Source organism: Vigna umbellata, chromosome 1 (assembly GCF_029865625.1).
Source record: "Vigna umbellata cultivar VRB3 chromosome 1, Vumbellata_1.0, whole genome shotgun sequence".
NCBI lineage: Eukaryota > Viridiplantae > Streptophyta > Magnoliopsida > Fabales > Fabaceae > Vigna > Vigna umbellata.
Window position 1 is genome coordinate 49,494,151 of NC_142165.1, and position 14,901 is coordinate 49,509,051.

Here is a 14,901-nt window from a genome sequence, read left to right on the forward strand (position 1 = left end):
CGTCTCGAGAACAGGAAGATTCGAAGGTAGTTTTCAATTGCCATCAGCAAGATGCAAAATGACGAGTACAAAATGGCTATCATATCCTATGAAAAAATATATATATTATTGGTGTAAAACCACCTCTTACAAATTCACTCAAAACTATTATGATCGTAGCAAAGTGAATCTCAACAATGAAATCAGAAAAAATTAAGAATAATACTACTGTTAATTGCTTTTACTTCTAAGCATGTTTAGTAGGATTTCAAACTATTATGATAAGTCTTTACATTTATTTTCAAAATAATAAATATGTTGAGAGATATATAAAAATTCTTAAAAGCATAATAAACATATTATTATTGTGTGAATCTAAATTAATGAGTGATATATTTAAGAACAATCACAGTATTAAGTGAAGATATATCACGGTTTTATCTTTAAAAAACATATCAATGAAAGAAAGAAAAATATTTAAATCATCTTAGATTTCACCTTTTTAGAGACATTCGAATTATTGGATGTGATAAGAAAATATCCTAAAGGATATGTTGAAGATAGATACACATAAACTAAAGTATCTTTGCATCATAGATTTTTGCATCATAGATTTCAACAGTACAACTGTTTAGCTAATACTTTGAATCACTCAAGATGATGGATGCATGTCGCAAAGCAAGTCTCGGCAAGAAAAAGACTTGGAAACCATCCAAGAGTTTCCCAACGTTTGAGTGTTTCTATTTAACTCTTTTCCCACCTTTCTTGAACAACTCCAAGGCACTGTCTTAATAGTTGGCACACACTCAAGGTTAAAATATAGAACACTCAAACTTCTTCTTTTGGAGAGTGTTTATTAAAAAATAAACATTTGGCTGAAGACAAATTGTTTAGTAACACTGACTCAGCAATAAACACATTAACTTAGAAACCGAGTGTACCATGTTGTCAAAAGTTTGTTCTTGCATTTTACATAAAATGTAAAAGAGTGCCAACAGATATTGTACATATCATACTATATATAAAGTTCAATGATGGTGATGAAAATTAAATTCCAATAATTTCATTTGTTGATTATTTTTTGAGGTAGGGTATAGCAGAACCCCACTTGTTACTTGAAGCCATGGTGTTTGAAACAATTACAAATAGAATTAGCTAGCCAGCCGGCAAATTACTTGTATTACTCTCAAGATGAATAATTAGATATAATTACGGAACACATTTTTTTCATGATATAAGAAAAATAAGAAAATAAATAAATAAAAACATTTTTTTATAAGTTAAAAGGTTGTTTATGTATGAGTTAAAAACAAAAAGAATAAGAACTTAATTTCTATAAGTTAACCAATTTTAATTTTATAGAAAATTTATTTATTCTTCTATCCTATAGAAATTTTATGATTTTACTTTTAATTTTTATAGAAAATTACTCCCTGCAATTTTGAGTGTGTTTTTCTTTCATGTTATCAATGTAAAAAAGTATTACAAAAGTTAACAACTTTATTGCAAGAAAATAACTTATAATTAAATGGGAGTATATTTAAATTATTCTTCTGTACCCACGGATGAAATATTACTATTTTCTTTAGCAGTGTATTATTACTCGTAAATTTAAATAAATTTATCGCTGAAAACAAATTAAGGAGAATAATAGATGGTTTTATCATTAATATATAGTTTTATATTAAATAAGATCAAATTAAAATTATATTTACTTCAAAATTAAAGTTATCTATAAGACCATTTGTAGTTTGGAATAGTGAATTAAGATTTAGAGCTTGAAATTTAAATAAAATCAAATCTAAAACCAAGTGATAATATTTAAAAGAAAAACAAATATTATAAATAGAAATAAAAATAAAAATTAACAAATAAAAAAGAAGTAAATTATTAAATGATAAATATAGTAACTCTTAAAACAGCTCTTTTTCAAGCATTAGAGATTATAACAAAGGAATAAATAAAACTTCAACTAATGATATAACCTTTCATCATTTCTTAATACTACCGAGTTTAAAAAAAAAAAGTTTTCTGTATTTATATTTTATTTTCAGTATGTAAAAACATAACTATATTATTCATACGAAGGAATTATATATCAGCTTAGTCGAATTTATACACTTGACATTTGGTTAATCCTATAATTAATAAGCTATAATTTTTTTACTGATGATTAAGTTGATTATGAGATTGTATTAATTAAAATGAAGTTATGGAAACTTGATAATGGATGGGTAAAGCGCCATGTTATAGCATACTGCATATATATGATTAATTCAGAAAATAGCAATTTTGTATATTTGTGCATACTGCACATCATAGCTGTAATTGGATTCGAATGCATCTAATAATTGTAATTAGATAACTAAAACAAGGATGCGTAGCTAAAGAAAAACATGCGTTTATTTTGGATTGAATTAAAAAAAAAAATGGAACTCAAATGATAATCAGAAAAAAATATATGTATAATTTTTTTATAAGAAGAAAAGGACAAAGAAATTCTAGCTATATCAGTTGCTTAAAAGTTCAAGTATCATTGTTCAAATAAAAAGTTGTTCAAAATGAATACCCAAAAGTTTGTAGGAGTGAAAAAGAAAAAGAAACTATAAAAGGCTAAATTCTATAGGCCTCACGAGTTTACCATTTTTTAATGGATCCACATTTCAGAAAAATAACAATTAGTATCACCTTGTAGATTTTTATCAAAAACTAAAATTTATAAATCAAAAATCCTCTTTTCACCTTATTCGTAATTCCATAATCAAAGAAAATAAAATTACCTAAACCTCTACAATTTATGTCAATAGAATTTGTTTGCAAATGTTTTAATTCTTCCAAATAAAGAATATAAATATCCTTTCTATCTTAAGTCTATAACATTTTAAATAACATATATGATAATATAAATTGTATTTACTATATAAAATAAATATAATTTGGATTTGAAGTATTTTAGAGTGACGATGTTTTTAAATGAATAAAATAAAAGATGATAATTTAAAGTATTTCTGAAAAAATAAATATTTTGTAAATTTATTAATAAATATATTATTGATAGAATCAACTTGTGTTGTAGAAATAATTATTATCTTTGACATAATTTGGTAATAGTTTTATTAACCCATTTGATATTTTCATTGAAAACAATATCAAATAAAAAATTATATTTATGGTGGAATCGAATCGATCTCTCTTTCTAACCTTACCCTGATCCACCATTGAACTTCCTCTTAGTTCACACCCAGAGAGACTTTTATCCAATCAAAATTCATAAGATTTTTCACTGATGCAAAGCTTTTTCCTTTTTCTTTCTTCATGTCTGCTAGTCAACAAAATAATCCAAATCCTCCGGCGGAAAAAGGTATATTATATAAGAAAATGTGAACATCAGTCAACAATATCACTATGTACAATAAATAAACAAAACTGAGTTCAAAGTATATCAACTAAGCTGCTGAGTGACAAATAAATCTACTTAAAAAGCAATTCAAAAGATTTTCTGTGCAAAAGAATGCTAGACTACAGTTTCTGCTGGAAAGGAGGGGAAAAATAACAAAACAATAAAAGAAGAAAAAACCAATCAGTAGTTAAGTAAAGAGTACTTTATCCTCAGTACAATTTTCCCTTTTTCCACTCCAAGCTTAGCCCCTGTGACTAACCAATGGCCAGGAATATCTTGAGGCCCCTTAAACATTTCTGTCGTGTCCACAATTTTTGCCAGTTTTCCTATGTGAGTTGAAGTATCCTCCTTTTTGTCATCGGAGCCTTTCTTTGTCAATGATGATGAAGAATCAGGCCTCTGTGCAGCAGAAGGAGTGGAGGGGTTATGATCCCAAACAGACCGTCTTATCGTACAACCTGGTACTTTGGAGAAGAGGAGCTTGAGGTGTAACACATTTTTGGCTCCAAAGTCCCACACACCAAGCTGAGCTCCAGTGACAATGTGAACACCAGAGAGGTCTCCAATACTAGTTTCAGTATACTCAATTGGTGCAGTACTTACATGGGAGAAATTCTTCCATTTGATCGGTTCAAACCAACGGCTGTCTTGTTCTTCTGGACCTTGCCACTTGGGAGCACCTATGGCCACGTGTGTGTCCCAGTGAGGTAGAAGATTTTTTGGGAGGGAGACAAAATGTTGCAGATGAATTGCAAGTCGATTTTGTTTGTTGCCTTCTAGACCAAGTCTCAGTCCAGTCACAGGCTTGCGTCCAACTGTTACCTGCATATCAAATCATATCATAAATATTTAGAACTGTTGAATTATTAAATGACATTAATTGTGGAAAACTATTGCTACTGATAAAGATAGCAATACTATCAGTAGATCGCAGGGGAATCTGAGCCATCTTGATATATAGCTTTAATTCTCTCCATTATGAATAGAAAGTCAGTTTTAAGACTTCCACGAATATTTTGCATAAGAAACTTGTGAATAAGCATCTTTCGGAAAATAACTTATTTTAGTACTTATACAAAAGGAACTTACTACATGAGAATTTATTCATATGCTTGTGACTGTGAAACTTAACTGAAATGCGCTTTCAAAAAAAAAAGTTATTTTGACAAGGTTCTCTACGAAGCTTCTTCAAATAAGTCAAATAGAACATATAGGAAGGTCATAACTTATAAGGCACTTTCGTAAGCTAAAATAAGCTCCACAGAAGCTCTTCCACACGGCCTCTAATTTGGATGAGTTCAATCAAGCTTAGTTAAAATTACCTGATCTGAACTAACAAAAAGTTTTGGTCCCATCAAACTGAACTGGAGGGATGGACAGACAGGTTCCTTTCTTTGTAGATTACTCTGCTCAGGCGCCCAAACTCGAGCTATCTGGAAATCCAAGAAATACTGTAGATCTTCGATGGGTGGTTTGTCTGGTGGATATAGCAGACATGTGAATTATATACACTATATCAAACAGCCCAAAACATACAGCTATATTTTTTCAGTATTATTTGTCAAACTTGTCTTGAAATCATGTTAGACGTGAATGTCCTTAGATTTCAAGTCTATTTTTAGCCAGTCTGTGTATTTATAGCTAGTCTTGTGATTCACTGAATCGAAAAACAATTACTACAAAATTCTAACAATGCAGGTAGAAATCCTGTATACCACAATATAATATAGTAAAAATTATGTATGGAATTAATCTCCTTTCTGTTGAATATATACATAAGTCCTCTATTTATAATAGAAGAAATATAAGAAATATGGACTAAGTCCAAAATACAAATAAGAAATAATAACAAAATAAGTAAAGATAAATATAAAATAAAAATAATATATCTAACATGCAAGTCCAAGATAACAAATATAGGAAAATGACAATTTTCAAATTTCCACAAACATAATGGGGACTACATCATATACACAGGCAAGAGAGAAAGTCTTCAAAATGTTGTCTTCATGAAAGCTATATCCATCATCTTAATATTATTAAATCTCCACCGTGATCTGGTACTCACTTTAAGTAATGAATAGTTTAAAAAAGACTAATTTGAATGAATTTAATAAATATCCATCCCTGACAGGCCAACAGGGGGCAGCATATCTAAAATGTAAAAGTCATCAAATTATACACAAGTTGTTTCTTTTATAAATTTACTTATGTATTATTTTAAACTTTTCTGTTTTGGTTGAGGTTAAGAAATCTCTCCAATGAACAAAGTGGATCAAACTGAAGATAGCTTATCAAAAGTAGCAGAGGTTGAATGAAGAAAACATTGGGAGAGACCAATAAACCAATAAAAATACCTTGTTTAAATAGCTTTACTGAAATATTGGATTTTTATGCCCAAAGGCATTAATTGATTCTAATAACCTCACTTGGTGGCATAAGATTTAGTTATTATTTGGTGAGTTTTCTACAATATTTATTTTACTCATTGGACAATAAACTTTATTGGAAAAATATAGTTACTAATTGAGGCATTGATGTATATTTAGACAAACTAACATGCCCCTGAGAGTTTACCAATTTAAGGCATTTAAGTAAATCTAGATGTGTTTTGACAAAGTTTATGGATTTAACAGCTTGTATGTAAGTCACAGAGTGCATTACCTTTGAATAATTATTATAACCAACAAATTAAGTTAACACCATTCTTAATATTTAATATTTGGATTAGAACTTACATTCAAGATATAAATCAATGGCACGGGTCAAATGGTTAACCCCAGGTACTCCTTCAAGAAGAGAAACAATGGGAGTAAATGTCATGTTAATGATATCTGGTGCCAGTTTTACAGTCTCCACCCATTTAGAGTGATTTTGCTCAAGATCATTCCCGCCTCTCCTCCTAAAAATGACAGTAACATCCTGCAGCAAGAAATTAGTGCTTAAAAGGTAGCCAATGAGATAGAGAGTGCAGTAGTGAGAAAAAAAAAATTATGCAACCAATATGCCAGAACCTAATTTGCATAAAGAGAAATTGAACACCTAATTACAGGTAGAAAAATATTGTGTGCTTGGTGGGTAATAATGGGAAAAAGGCACTTCTTATACAAACCTTCTCCTTGTATTTTAAAGGACCAGGACCAGATATATTCTTTCCATCATGAAACCTATCATCTCCAATGTCCTTTACATAGTTCTCAATGTCTGAGGCAGACAAACTAGATGATTGGTGCTGCCTGACATATATGACATCCCTCCCGCCAATTGTTGCTGATGTAACAATATGGGTACCATAATTCTCAATAAAACTGAGACGAAAGGAAAGAAAATTTGTATTAGTACTTGTCCCTGCACATCAAATCTAACAAAAAAATATACAAGTCAAATTACAAAACTGGCTTGTACAAATCTTTACTGTTATTGTACCACAACTAGGTAAATTTCTGTGTCCAGTACATAAAATATTGGGAGGCAGCGGCAAATGCATTTAACAGTTGAAATGGTAATCACAACTTCAGTAATGAATTAGTATTGATTTCCAAATAAAGGTTTAGGATTTAGGATTTAGAATTACTAAAGTAAGTTGGAAAGAAAATCTAATCAAAATAGGGCCTAAAAGGCCAGGACTGGAAAGAGCTAACCCAAGATAACAGCACTATTGTCCACTACCAATAACTATGTCAAAAAAACATTTTTCCTTCGCTTTAATGCAAGTGAAACCTGACACAAGTGCATATTTGGTAGTATGCGTGTATGCATAAAATCTACTTAGAAAAATTCTCAGTATTCAAAAATACAGAACAAACATAATTTTAAATACCCAAAAATACCAAATCAAAACCATTTTCTATAATAAAGTACCAACTGAATAAAACTTATTTACAGCAAACAATAAAACATGATTACCTAGCCAAGGATGCTGGATCCCAAGAATGAGGAACAGAACGCCTAATTTCTTCATTCAAGACTAAAGTTGGATTGGTGAGTTTAACTTCAAACAGTCGAATGAAATACCCAACCATGGCAAGGGATTTCGTGGCTGGTGCATCGACAATGCAGGAGCCAGTAAAGTTGAACATTGAATTGAAGCTTCCTAGTGGAAATTTTTCTGCCAGGCCTGACTTCTCATTGAAACATTTTGCCATCTGGAAAACCAATTATCAAATACAGTAAAGAAAAAGATGGTCAGATTTTGTCGAAACATGGCACAAAGTTTATAATATGCAAGTATAACATAGTCTGTGAAAAATACAGGCTCCTACACCAACTACATAGCTATAGTTCATCTATCTTATCTCGGATGAGATCTTTGACAAGTTACAAACAAAAGAAAATTGAAAAGAAGGAATTCCTTATATTTCATGTTTGAAGACAACTCAAATAAAGCAGATTGCACTTGTACAGTGATTCTTCCCATCCAAAATGTTTTACGACAGTCCAAACTACAGTTAACGACAGTCCAAACTTCATTTGATTTTGTAAGTGACCCACAATTTTTAGAAAAGCTAAATCTGCAATATGTTTTAAAGAAGCTGTCTTGAAACAGTTTCTACTAGTAGAGTACAAAAATCCCAATTCCCAACTTGTCAACTACAATATGATTCCCATATTTTGGAATAATTTGCTACATCATTCTTCAGCTAATTGAGCATTTAAAAATGAATTCAATTTTTTTATCCACCAAAAAGAATTGTATTCTATCCTTTGAATAATCTTTAGAAGTATCTCAACAGCATCTAGAGCTGAGATGCTAGTTCCAAAATTTAGTGTCACTAAGAGGACCATATGGAAAAATTAGTGCCACTAAGAGGACCATAGTAGAAATATGACAAGGTTGTAAGATAAAATGTGGCGTGCTGATGATGGGAAAGCATACAACTGAATATAAAATGCATCCAAAGCTAGAACTAAATGGTCCATTTTTTTCAAGTACCGAAATAGGCCTTATCCTTTTAAAGTGCACGTTTTGGCCAACTCGCTGACAAGATTTTCATAACGTTACCCTAGATCACAAATTAATCCCTGGCACCACTTAATATAAGCAGTTTACATAACTACTGGCCCAAGATTTGCCAAAAAGAAAATACAATTCAGAAAATATTCACCATAATCTCTATCTCATGAAACTAGGAACGGTGTAACAGCACTGTCATTGCAAGTTTCCCCCATCTAACATACTCTCCAAAAAGCAAAAAATAAAATTAACAAAATAGCAAAGAAAAAAGGAGCTACATAGAGAGATGAAAGGGAAACCCTGCATTAACTACTACACCCCATCAAAATCTAGCAAACGCGACAACTTGCAAAAACACAAATCACCTCATGGAAGGTGCAGACAGGGATCTTCTCCATAGAACTCTGCCCCGGGAAGCAACAAATGTCAGAAGGGACATTTGGAAGAACTAGAGTACGAGAGAGAACAAGATCGGTGGCATGTTCCTCATCAAGATAGACAAGTCTGGAGCCAGGTGCCCCTTTGCAGTATAGAAGGCGGAAATCAGATGTGACATCAAAGCCACGCCCCAGTGCTTGGATTGAGTTGCAAAGGGTAGAAGTGAGAGAATCTGAGGGTGTTGGTGTTGGGTTTTCCATTGAAATGTGTGGGTGGGATGAACAGAAGAAAGAACAGGAAATGGGTTGTGTTGATTGGTTCTGAGTAACAGTTTTATGTGTCCAACAACAACATGGAACCTGAAGTTCTTGGCTTGTTGGGTAGAGTAGATTAAGATTAGATTGTGTTGCTTTTGTTCTGCCTGTTCTTCTCCTTTTCTTCAAAAGAGACGTGCGTTTGACTTTAATAACAATCATCTCTCAAAACGCGTCTTTTTTATTATGACCTCTTTCGGAGTTGACTGCAATTTTCTTAACTTTTGAATTTTTTTTGCCTGGCCCATCAACTATCAATTAAGTCACTCCAAATGCTTTTGCCACCGTCCACAATTGCTTCGTATACCTCCCCCATTACACCATAATAATAAAAATTCTTTTTTAACTTTTTGTACTTTCTAAAAATGTGTTGCTAAGAATGTAATAAAATATTTACAGGTTAAATATTTTGAAAACGTTATAAAAATATTTTATGTTATATAAGTATTTAACTATTTTTATATGATAATTACTTTTCTTACAATATGTTTAAGTTACCGTAAACATGTAATAATTTTTTCTTTTAGATTAATATTCTTATATCAATTGTTAGATTGAGTATTTATCATTAAGTCAAGAACCAAATCATGATCAGGAAAGCTTGAAACACCCCGGCTTTCGCCACCAAATTAACATAGTCTCTGAAATCCTTCAAGGACGAACCAATGTTGAAGTAGGAAATATAGTTCCCTACCTTATGAGGAGCCTTATCATACCCTAGAATGTGCGGTAACAGGGAACACAACCTTGTCCATTCACTGACGACATCTATCTCTATGGCGGCCGCCACACCCTTCTCGATCGGAGTAGCCTTATTATTTATGTGCATGGGCTCTCCTCTGTCAACGGAGGATGACGACTTTGATAATCAACATACCATCGACCTCCCTTCCCAACGACTCCTCAGACAAACAAAGTTCTATGGTCAACGTTATTACCTTAAGAATTAAGAAGTGAATGAAACGCTCGGTCGCAAAGATGGGAAAATGACACCACTCTTTATTTATAGTTGAAAAAGTGGTTTTCACTAGTGATTCTCAATCGTTGAAACCAGCTATATCTAACAATCTACAACATATGACCTTTTGTTTCAAGAAAGCGCACAAGTCCTAAAGAACCATGTGTCCCACTTGCACCAGTTAAATTTTCTTGCAACCGCCACGATAATTGCCTACGCGACCAACTATTCCCGAATGAGCGACACAACGAAATCCATCTCACAACAACATGCATGGTCATATCTTCGTCAACAACAAACCCCTTTGTACCTCTTCAACAAAAGACGTACTCGGGCTTGGGGGCCCGTGCACATTATGACCATCCAATTAGTCACGGACCGAGCGGTCAACGTACCCCTTAATCTATCGAGAAACATTCGGTCTATCGGTCGATCGACCCACAAGAAAGATTAGTAATAAGAATAATCATGTTAACCCTAATCTTGGTCATTATTGAATTAAGCCATAATTAGGTCAACACTAATCATAATTAGGTCAACACTAATCAGAAACCTGTCCCAAAATCAGTAAACATAGGTTTGATGTTCAAGTAATTGATTACTTTACTACGCATTTATTACTAAAATACTCAAACAAACACTAACTTTACTATCAAAATGTTTTTCTATAGATAGTACCTAATTTGATCGAACGGTGAAGAGGTGACCTAAGTAGAGAATTTGGAGACTAGTTATGTAAGAAAACTTAATCTCAACCTCATAAACCGAAACACTAACTTAATAATATGAATATAATTTATACACAAACTTCACTTAATAGTAAACACCGATTTTTGTCATCTAAATTTCCATTTTACCATTATAATATATATAACATTTTAAAAACAAGTGACAAAGATATCTCTTTAAAAAAAATCTAATTCAATCCAAACATTTGCCTCTAACAAATGACTTCAAAAAACCAAAATAAAATCCAATAAAATCTTATTGAAATCATAACCTATCAATTCTAACATTGGTTGTGATAGAGTTGATGAACAAATTTTAAATGTTGCTTCTCCTTTTCCAATTTTCCAATTGTGTAATCTTTGAATTCTAAAACTAATAAAAACCAAATATTAATAATAAATACACCAACATTGCTACCTAATAAATTGAAAGAATAATAGACTAATTTCATACTTCTAAGAATCTACTTAATCATATAGGTAGAGTTTTATCTTGTGATAACATTAAAATTCTATGCACTCTTACTATTTTTACAGTGAACATCTTACAAATCTAATAATATTTTTAATACTAATTATTGTGAAACTCTTTTAAACTATCATCTACAATTAAGCTAATATATGAATACCTAACATTGATTTTTTTTTTAATACATCCTCAATTATGAATGTGGACACATTTCAAAGTTCTCAATATATACCTCAATATTCTTTTACCTCTTTTTTATATATTGTTTCTCATTTTTGTTAGATATGAGTGATAAAACTTATCATCCTTCCTTTAATATCTCCAATCATTATTTTCGAAATATCATTGGTGTTCAAGTAATTTAAGTTATGAAATTATATTAATAGTCAATAGTAAATGTTGAATATTACTCTAACAAAGTTAGACTTAAAAAATTCTTTAACCTAATTTTTTATTCATGTATAATTAAAAGCATTATCCATTTTCATTTATTATAAATCTTGATGACTTTGTACACAAAAATTTTCAGCCTAAACCACCCTGAATCGTAAAATAATCTTTTTAACTGGACATTGTACTTTTAACTTATTGTAAGAAGGTTATCATTATTTTCATTCTTAAAAATAAAAAATTATTTGATTGAGGTAATTATGGATATTCAGAAATATAACTTTTATAATGTAATTAATTATTTTAGTTGTGACATGTGTCTTAGAATGACACCTAAATCATTTACCACAATTACACATTGCAATGAGATCAACAAATTCAAATTCAGGAAAATATGTAAAGGGTTAATATATAGAGGATATTTCTTCAATCAACCATCTTATAGGTTTAATGTATGATAGTTTTAGTTATTTTTTATTTATCATTTGTTCAATGGAAATATATTGCTTTTAATAACATCTCAGAAGACGTACAGTGTTAAGTAAATTAAAGTCCTTATAATGATTATTATTATCCAATTAAGAAACACAACTCTTCAAAATTAAAGAAAAAAAGTAACTTTTTATATTCCTTAATATTTAATTAGAGAATGCAATTAGCAGGAACCTTTTGATTACCTAAACTTAGAAGACCCAAGAGCCGATTCCTACGAAAAGCTAAATAAATTCAGACGTGCTTTTAAGATACCAAACTGTCCTTTCATGTCATTTTCCCCCAAGTTTCCTATTTATATGAACTTGAGCTTACGCTTTCCTCATCAATCGCAACCATAAGCTCACATATGGCTGGAGGAAGAAAGGCGATCACTAAGGCTGCTGCTTCTTCTCAACGTGGTAATAATGAGTCAGTTGCCTTAGTCCATGAAGAACGATCACTGGCTCTTGTTGTTGCACCAATTGTGTCTTCGTACAATGAGAGGATACGTCCAGTTCTGGATGCTATGGAAAATCTAAGGCGTCTTAACATTGCAAAGGAGGGAATTCAGCTTCCTTCCATTGTAGTTGTTGGTGATCAATCATCTGGGAAGTCCAGTGTTCTTGAATCCTTGGCTGGTATTAGCTTGCCACGTGGCCAAGGTATTTGTACTAGGGTACCCTTGATCATGAGGCTCCAAAACCACCCTCTCCCAAGTCCAGAGCTTGTGTTGGAGTACAATGGAAAAAACATCATGACCGATGAAGCAAACGTCTCTCATGCCATCAATGGTGCAACAGAAGAGCTTGCTGGCCATGGCAAAGGGATTTCAAATAACCCCTTGACTTTAGTGGTGAAGAAGAATGGTGTTCCGGATCTCACAATGGTTGATCTTCCTGGTATAACCCGGGTTCCTGTTCACGGGCAACCTGAGAATATTTATGACCAGATCAAGGACATTATCATGGAGTACATAAAGCCAGAAGAAAGTATCATCTTGAATGTTCTTTCTGCCAGTGTTGATTTCACTACTTGTGAGTCCATTAGGATGTCTCAGAGCGTTGACAAAACTGGGTTGAGAACATTGGCTGTGGTGACAAAGGCTGATAAGTCTCCAGAGGGATTGCTAGAGAAAGTGACTGCTGACGACGTCAACATTGGTTTGGGTTATGTTTGTGTCAGAAACAGAATCGGTGATGAGTCTTATGAGGAGGCTCGAATTCAAGAAGCGATGCTTTTTGATTCTCATAAATTGCTCTCGAAAATCAGTAAGTCTATTGTTGGAATTCCAGTTTTGGCTCAGAAACTGGTTCAAGTCCAAGCCATGAGCATTTCAAAAACTCTTCCTGAGATCGTGAGAAAGATCAATGAGAAACTCGCAAATAATTTGTCAGAGTTAGAAAATTTGCCAGCAAACTTGACTTCGGTGGCTGACGCCATGACTGCATTTATGCAAATTGTTGGACTGACGAGGGAAACACTCATAAAAATTCTTCTCAGAGGAGAATTTGATGAGTATCCTGAGGAAAAAAACATGCATTGCACTGCTAGATTGGTGGAGATGTTAGATTCTTACTCGCATGATCTTTACGGTGATGAGACCATGCAATTTCTTATGGACGAGATACAGGTGTTAGAAGAAGCAAAGTGGATTGGACTTCCGAATTTTATGCCTCGCATTGCGTTTCTCACTATTCTGCAGAAGAAAGTCCGTGGTATTAGAAATATGCCTATAGGCTTTGTTGAAAATGTGTGGGACTATCTGGAGGATGTGTTGATTACCGTTATCACTCGTCATTGTCATAACTACTATCAGCTTTTGGTATCAGCAAAGCGTGCTGCCCAAGTTCTAATATCCAAGAAGAAGCAAAATTCAAGTAATCATGTTAAAGAAGCAATTGAAATGGAAATGTACACGGATTACACGTGTAATTCTGAGTTTTCACAAGAATACAATAGGCTAATGTCTAAGCAAGAAGCATTTGTGAATGAAGTTCTGGGTCAGCAACAGCCATTGCATGTGAATCTGGAAGGTGTGGGAAGAATTGATGTTGCTCATCTGAGACAATACCCACTTTCTGTTCTTAATCAAGCATTCGACCTTAAAGTGAGGATGATTTCATACTGGAAAATAGTTCAGAAAAGGCTAATAGATACAATAGCGTTGCATCTGATGCTAAGTATCCATCGTCTTGTTAACTGTGATTTGCAGAAAGAGATTGTGAAAGATCTGTTATCACCAAGTGGTGGTGGGATTGAGAGGCTGTTGGAGGAGTCGCCTTCCATCGCTGGTAAGCGGGAAAGGCTGTCTAGAAGTGTGAGAGTGCTCAGAGAGAGCAAGGAAACCGTTGGAAATATAATAGACAGCATCGGAAACTACGCTGATTTTTAAAAGTGTTTTATGTTGGTTAGCTTTCAGTCCGAAGCTTTAATAGTCTAAGTTGTTTTTTATTTCCTTTTGTTGAACTATGCATATTATAAAACTCAATAATACATGAGTTTATAATTTATGTTTTATTAAAATCAATGAACGTATGCTGTTTATTTTCCAGTGTTTTGTGTCTTATCTTATACTTACGCATGTCATTACTTATTCATAATATTTATCCTAAAATTAAAATACTTACAGATTTTACAGATTTTATGTTGAGAATCTTCTATTATTGGTTTTACATGGAGTAAAATCTTTAATATTTTTTTACTATTAATATACACTAAATAAATATTGCTGAATCTCGTCGTGGATACGGATCACTTTTTCACAAACAGCAAGAGAAAGCACTCAGTACTAACTAAATTAAGGTTTTACTAACTTTTTCTTAACCAGCCATTATTTCAATTTTAGTACCATGTCGAT

At 32.5% G+C, this 14,901-nt stretch overlaps 1 protein-coding gene and 1 pseudogene across 1 annotated transcript; one reads left to right on the forward strand and one right to left on the reverse strand.

The window, feature by feature from the left end:
* Positions 1–3,366: 3,366 nt before the first annotated feature.
* LOC148205610 (MACPF domain-containing protein CAD1-like) lies at positions 3,367–9,187 on the reverse strand. The gene is made up of 6 exons (XM_088103602.1): positions 8,699–9,187; positions 7,286–7,524; positions 6,492–6,687; positions 6,118–6,301; positions 4,702–4,856; positions 3,367–4,201 (listed from the first exon to the last, which is right to left on the reverse strand). Exons 1-6 carry the CDS (start codon positions 9,185–9,187, stop codon positions 3,560–3,562), a joined length of 1,905 nt encoding a protein of 634 aa, XP_087959728.1. The 3' UTR covers positions 3,367–3,559.
* Positions 9,188–12,717: 3,530 nt separating this feature from the next.
* Positions 12,718–14,436, forward strand: LOC148205611 (dynamin-related protein 4C pseudogene; annotated as a pseudogene).
* Positions 14,437–14,901: the final 465 nt, after the last annotated feature.

Excerpts from the sequence above, each read along its gene's own strand:
- LOC148205610 (XM_088103602.1), bottom strand. The coding sequence starts at position 9,187 with ATGATTGTTATTAAAGTCAAACGCACGTCTCTTTTGAAGAAAAGGAGA. Across the intron at positions 7,525-8,698 it reads CTGTCTGCACCTTCCATGAG|ATGGCAAAATGTTTCAATGA; the intron begins GTGATTTGTGTT and ends TTGGTTTTCCAG. Across the intron at positions 4,202-4,701 it reads TTTTTGTTAGTTCAGATCAG|GTAACAGTTGGACGCAAGCC; the intron begins GTAATTTTAACT and ends TTTGATATGCAG.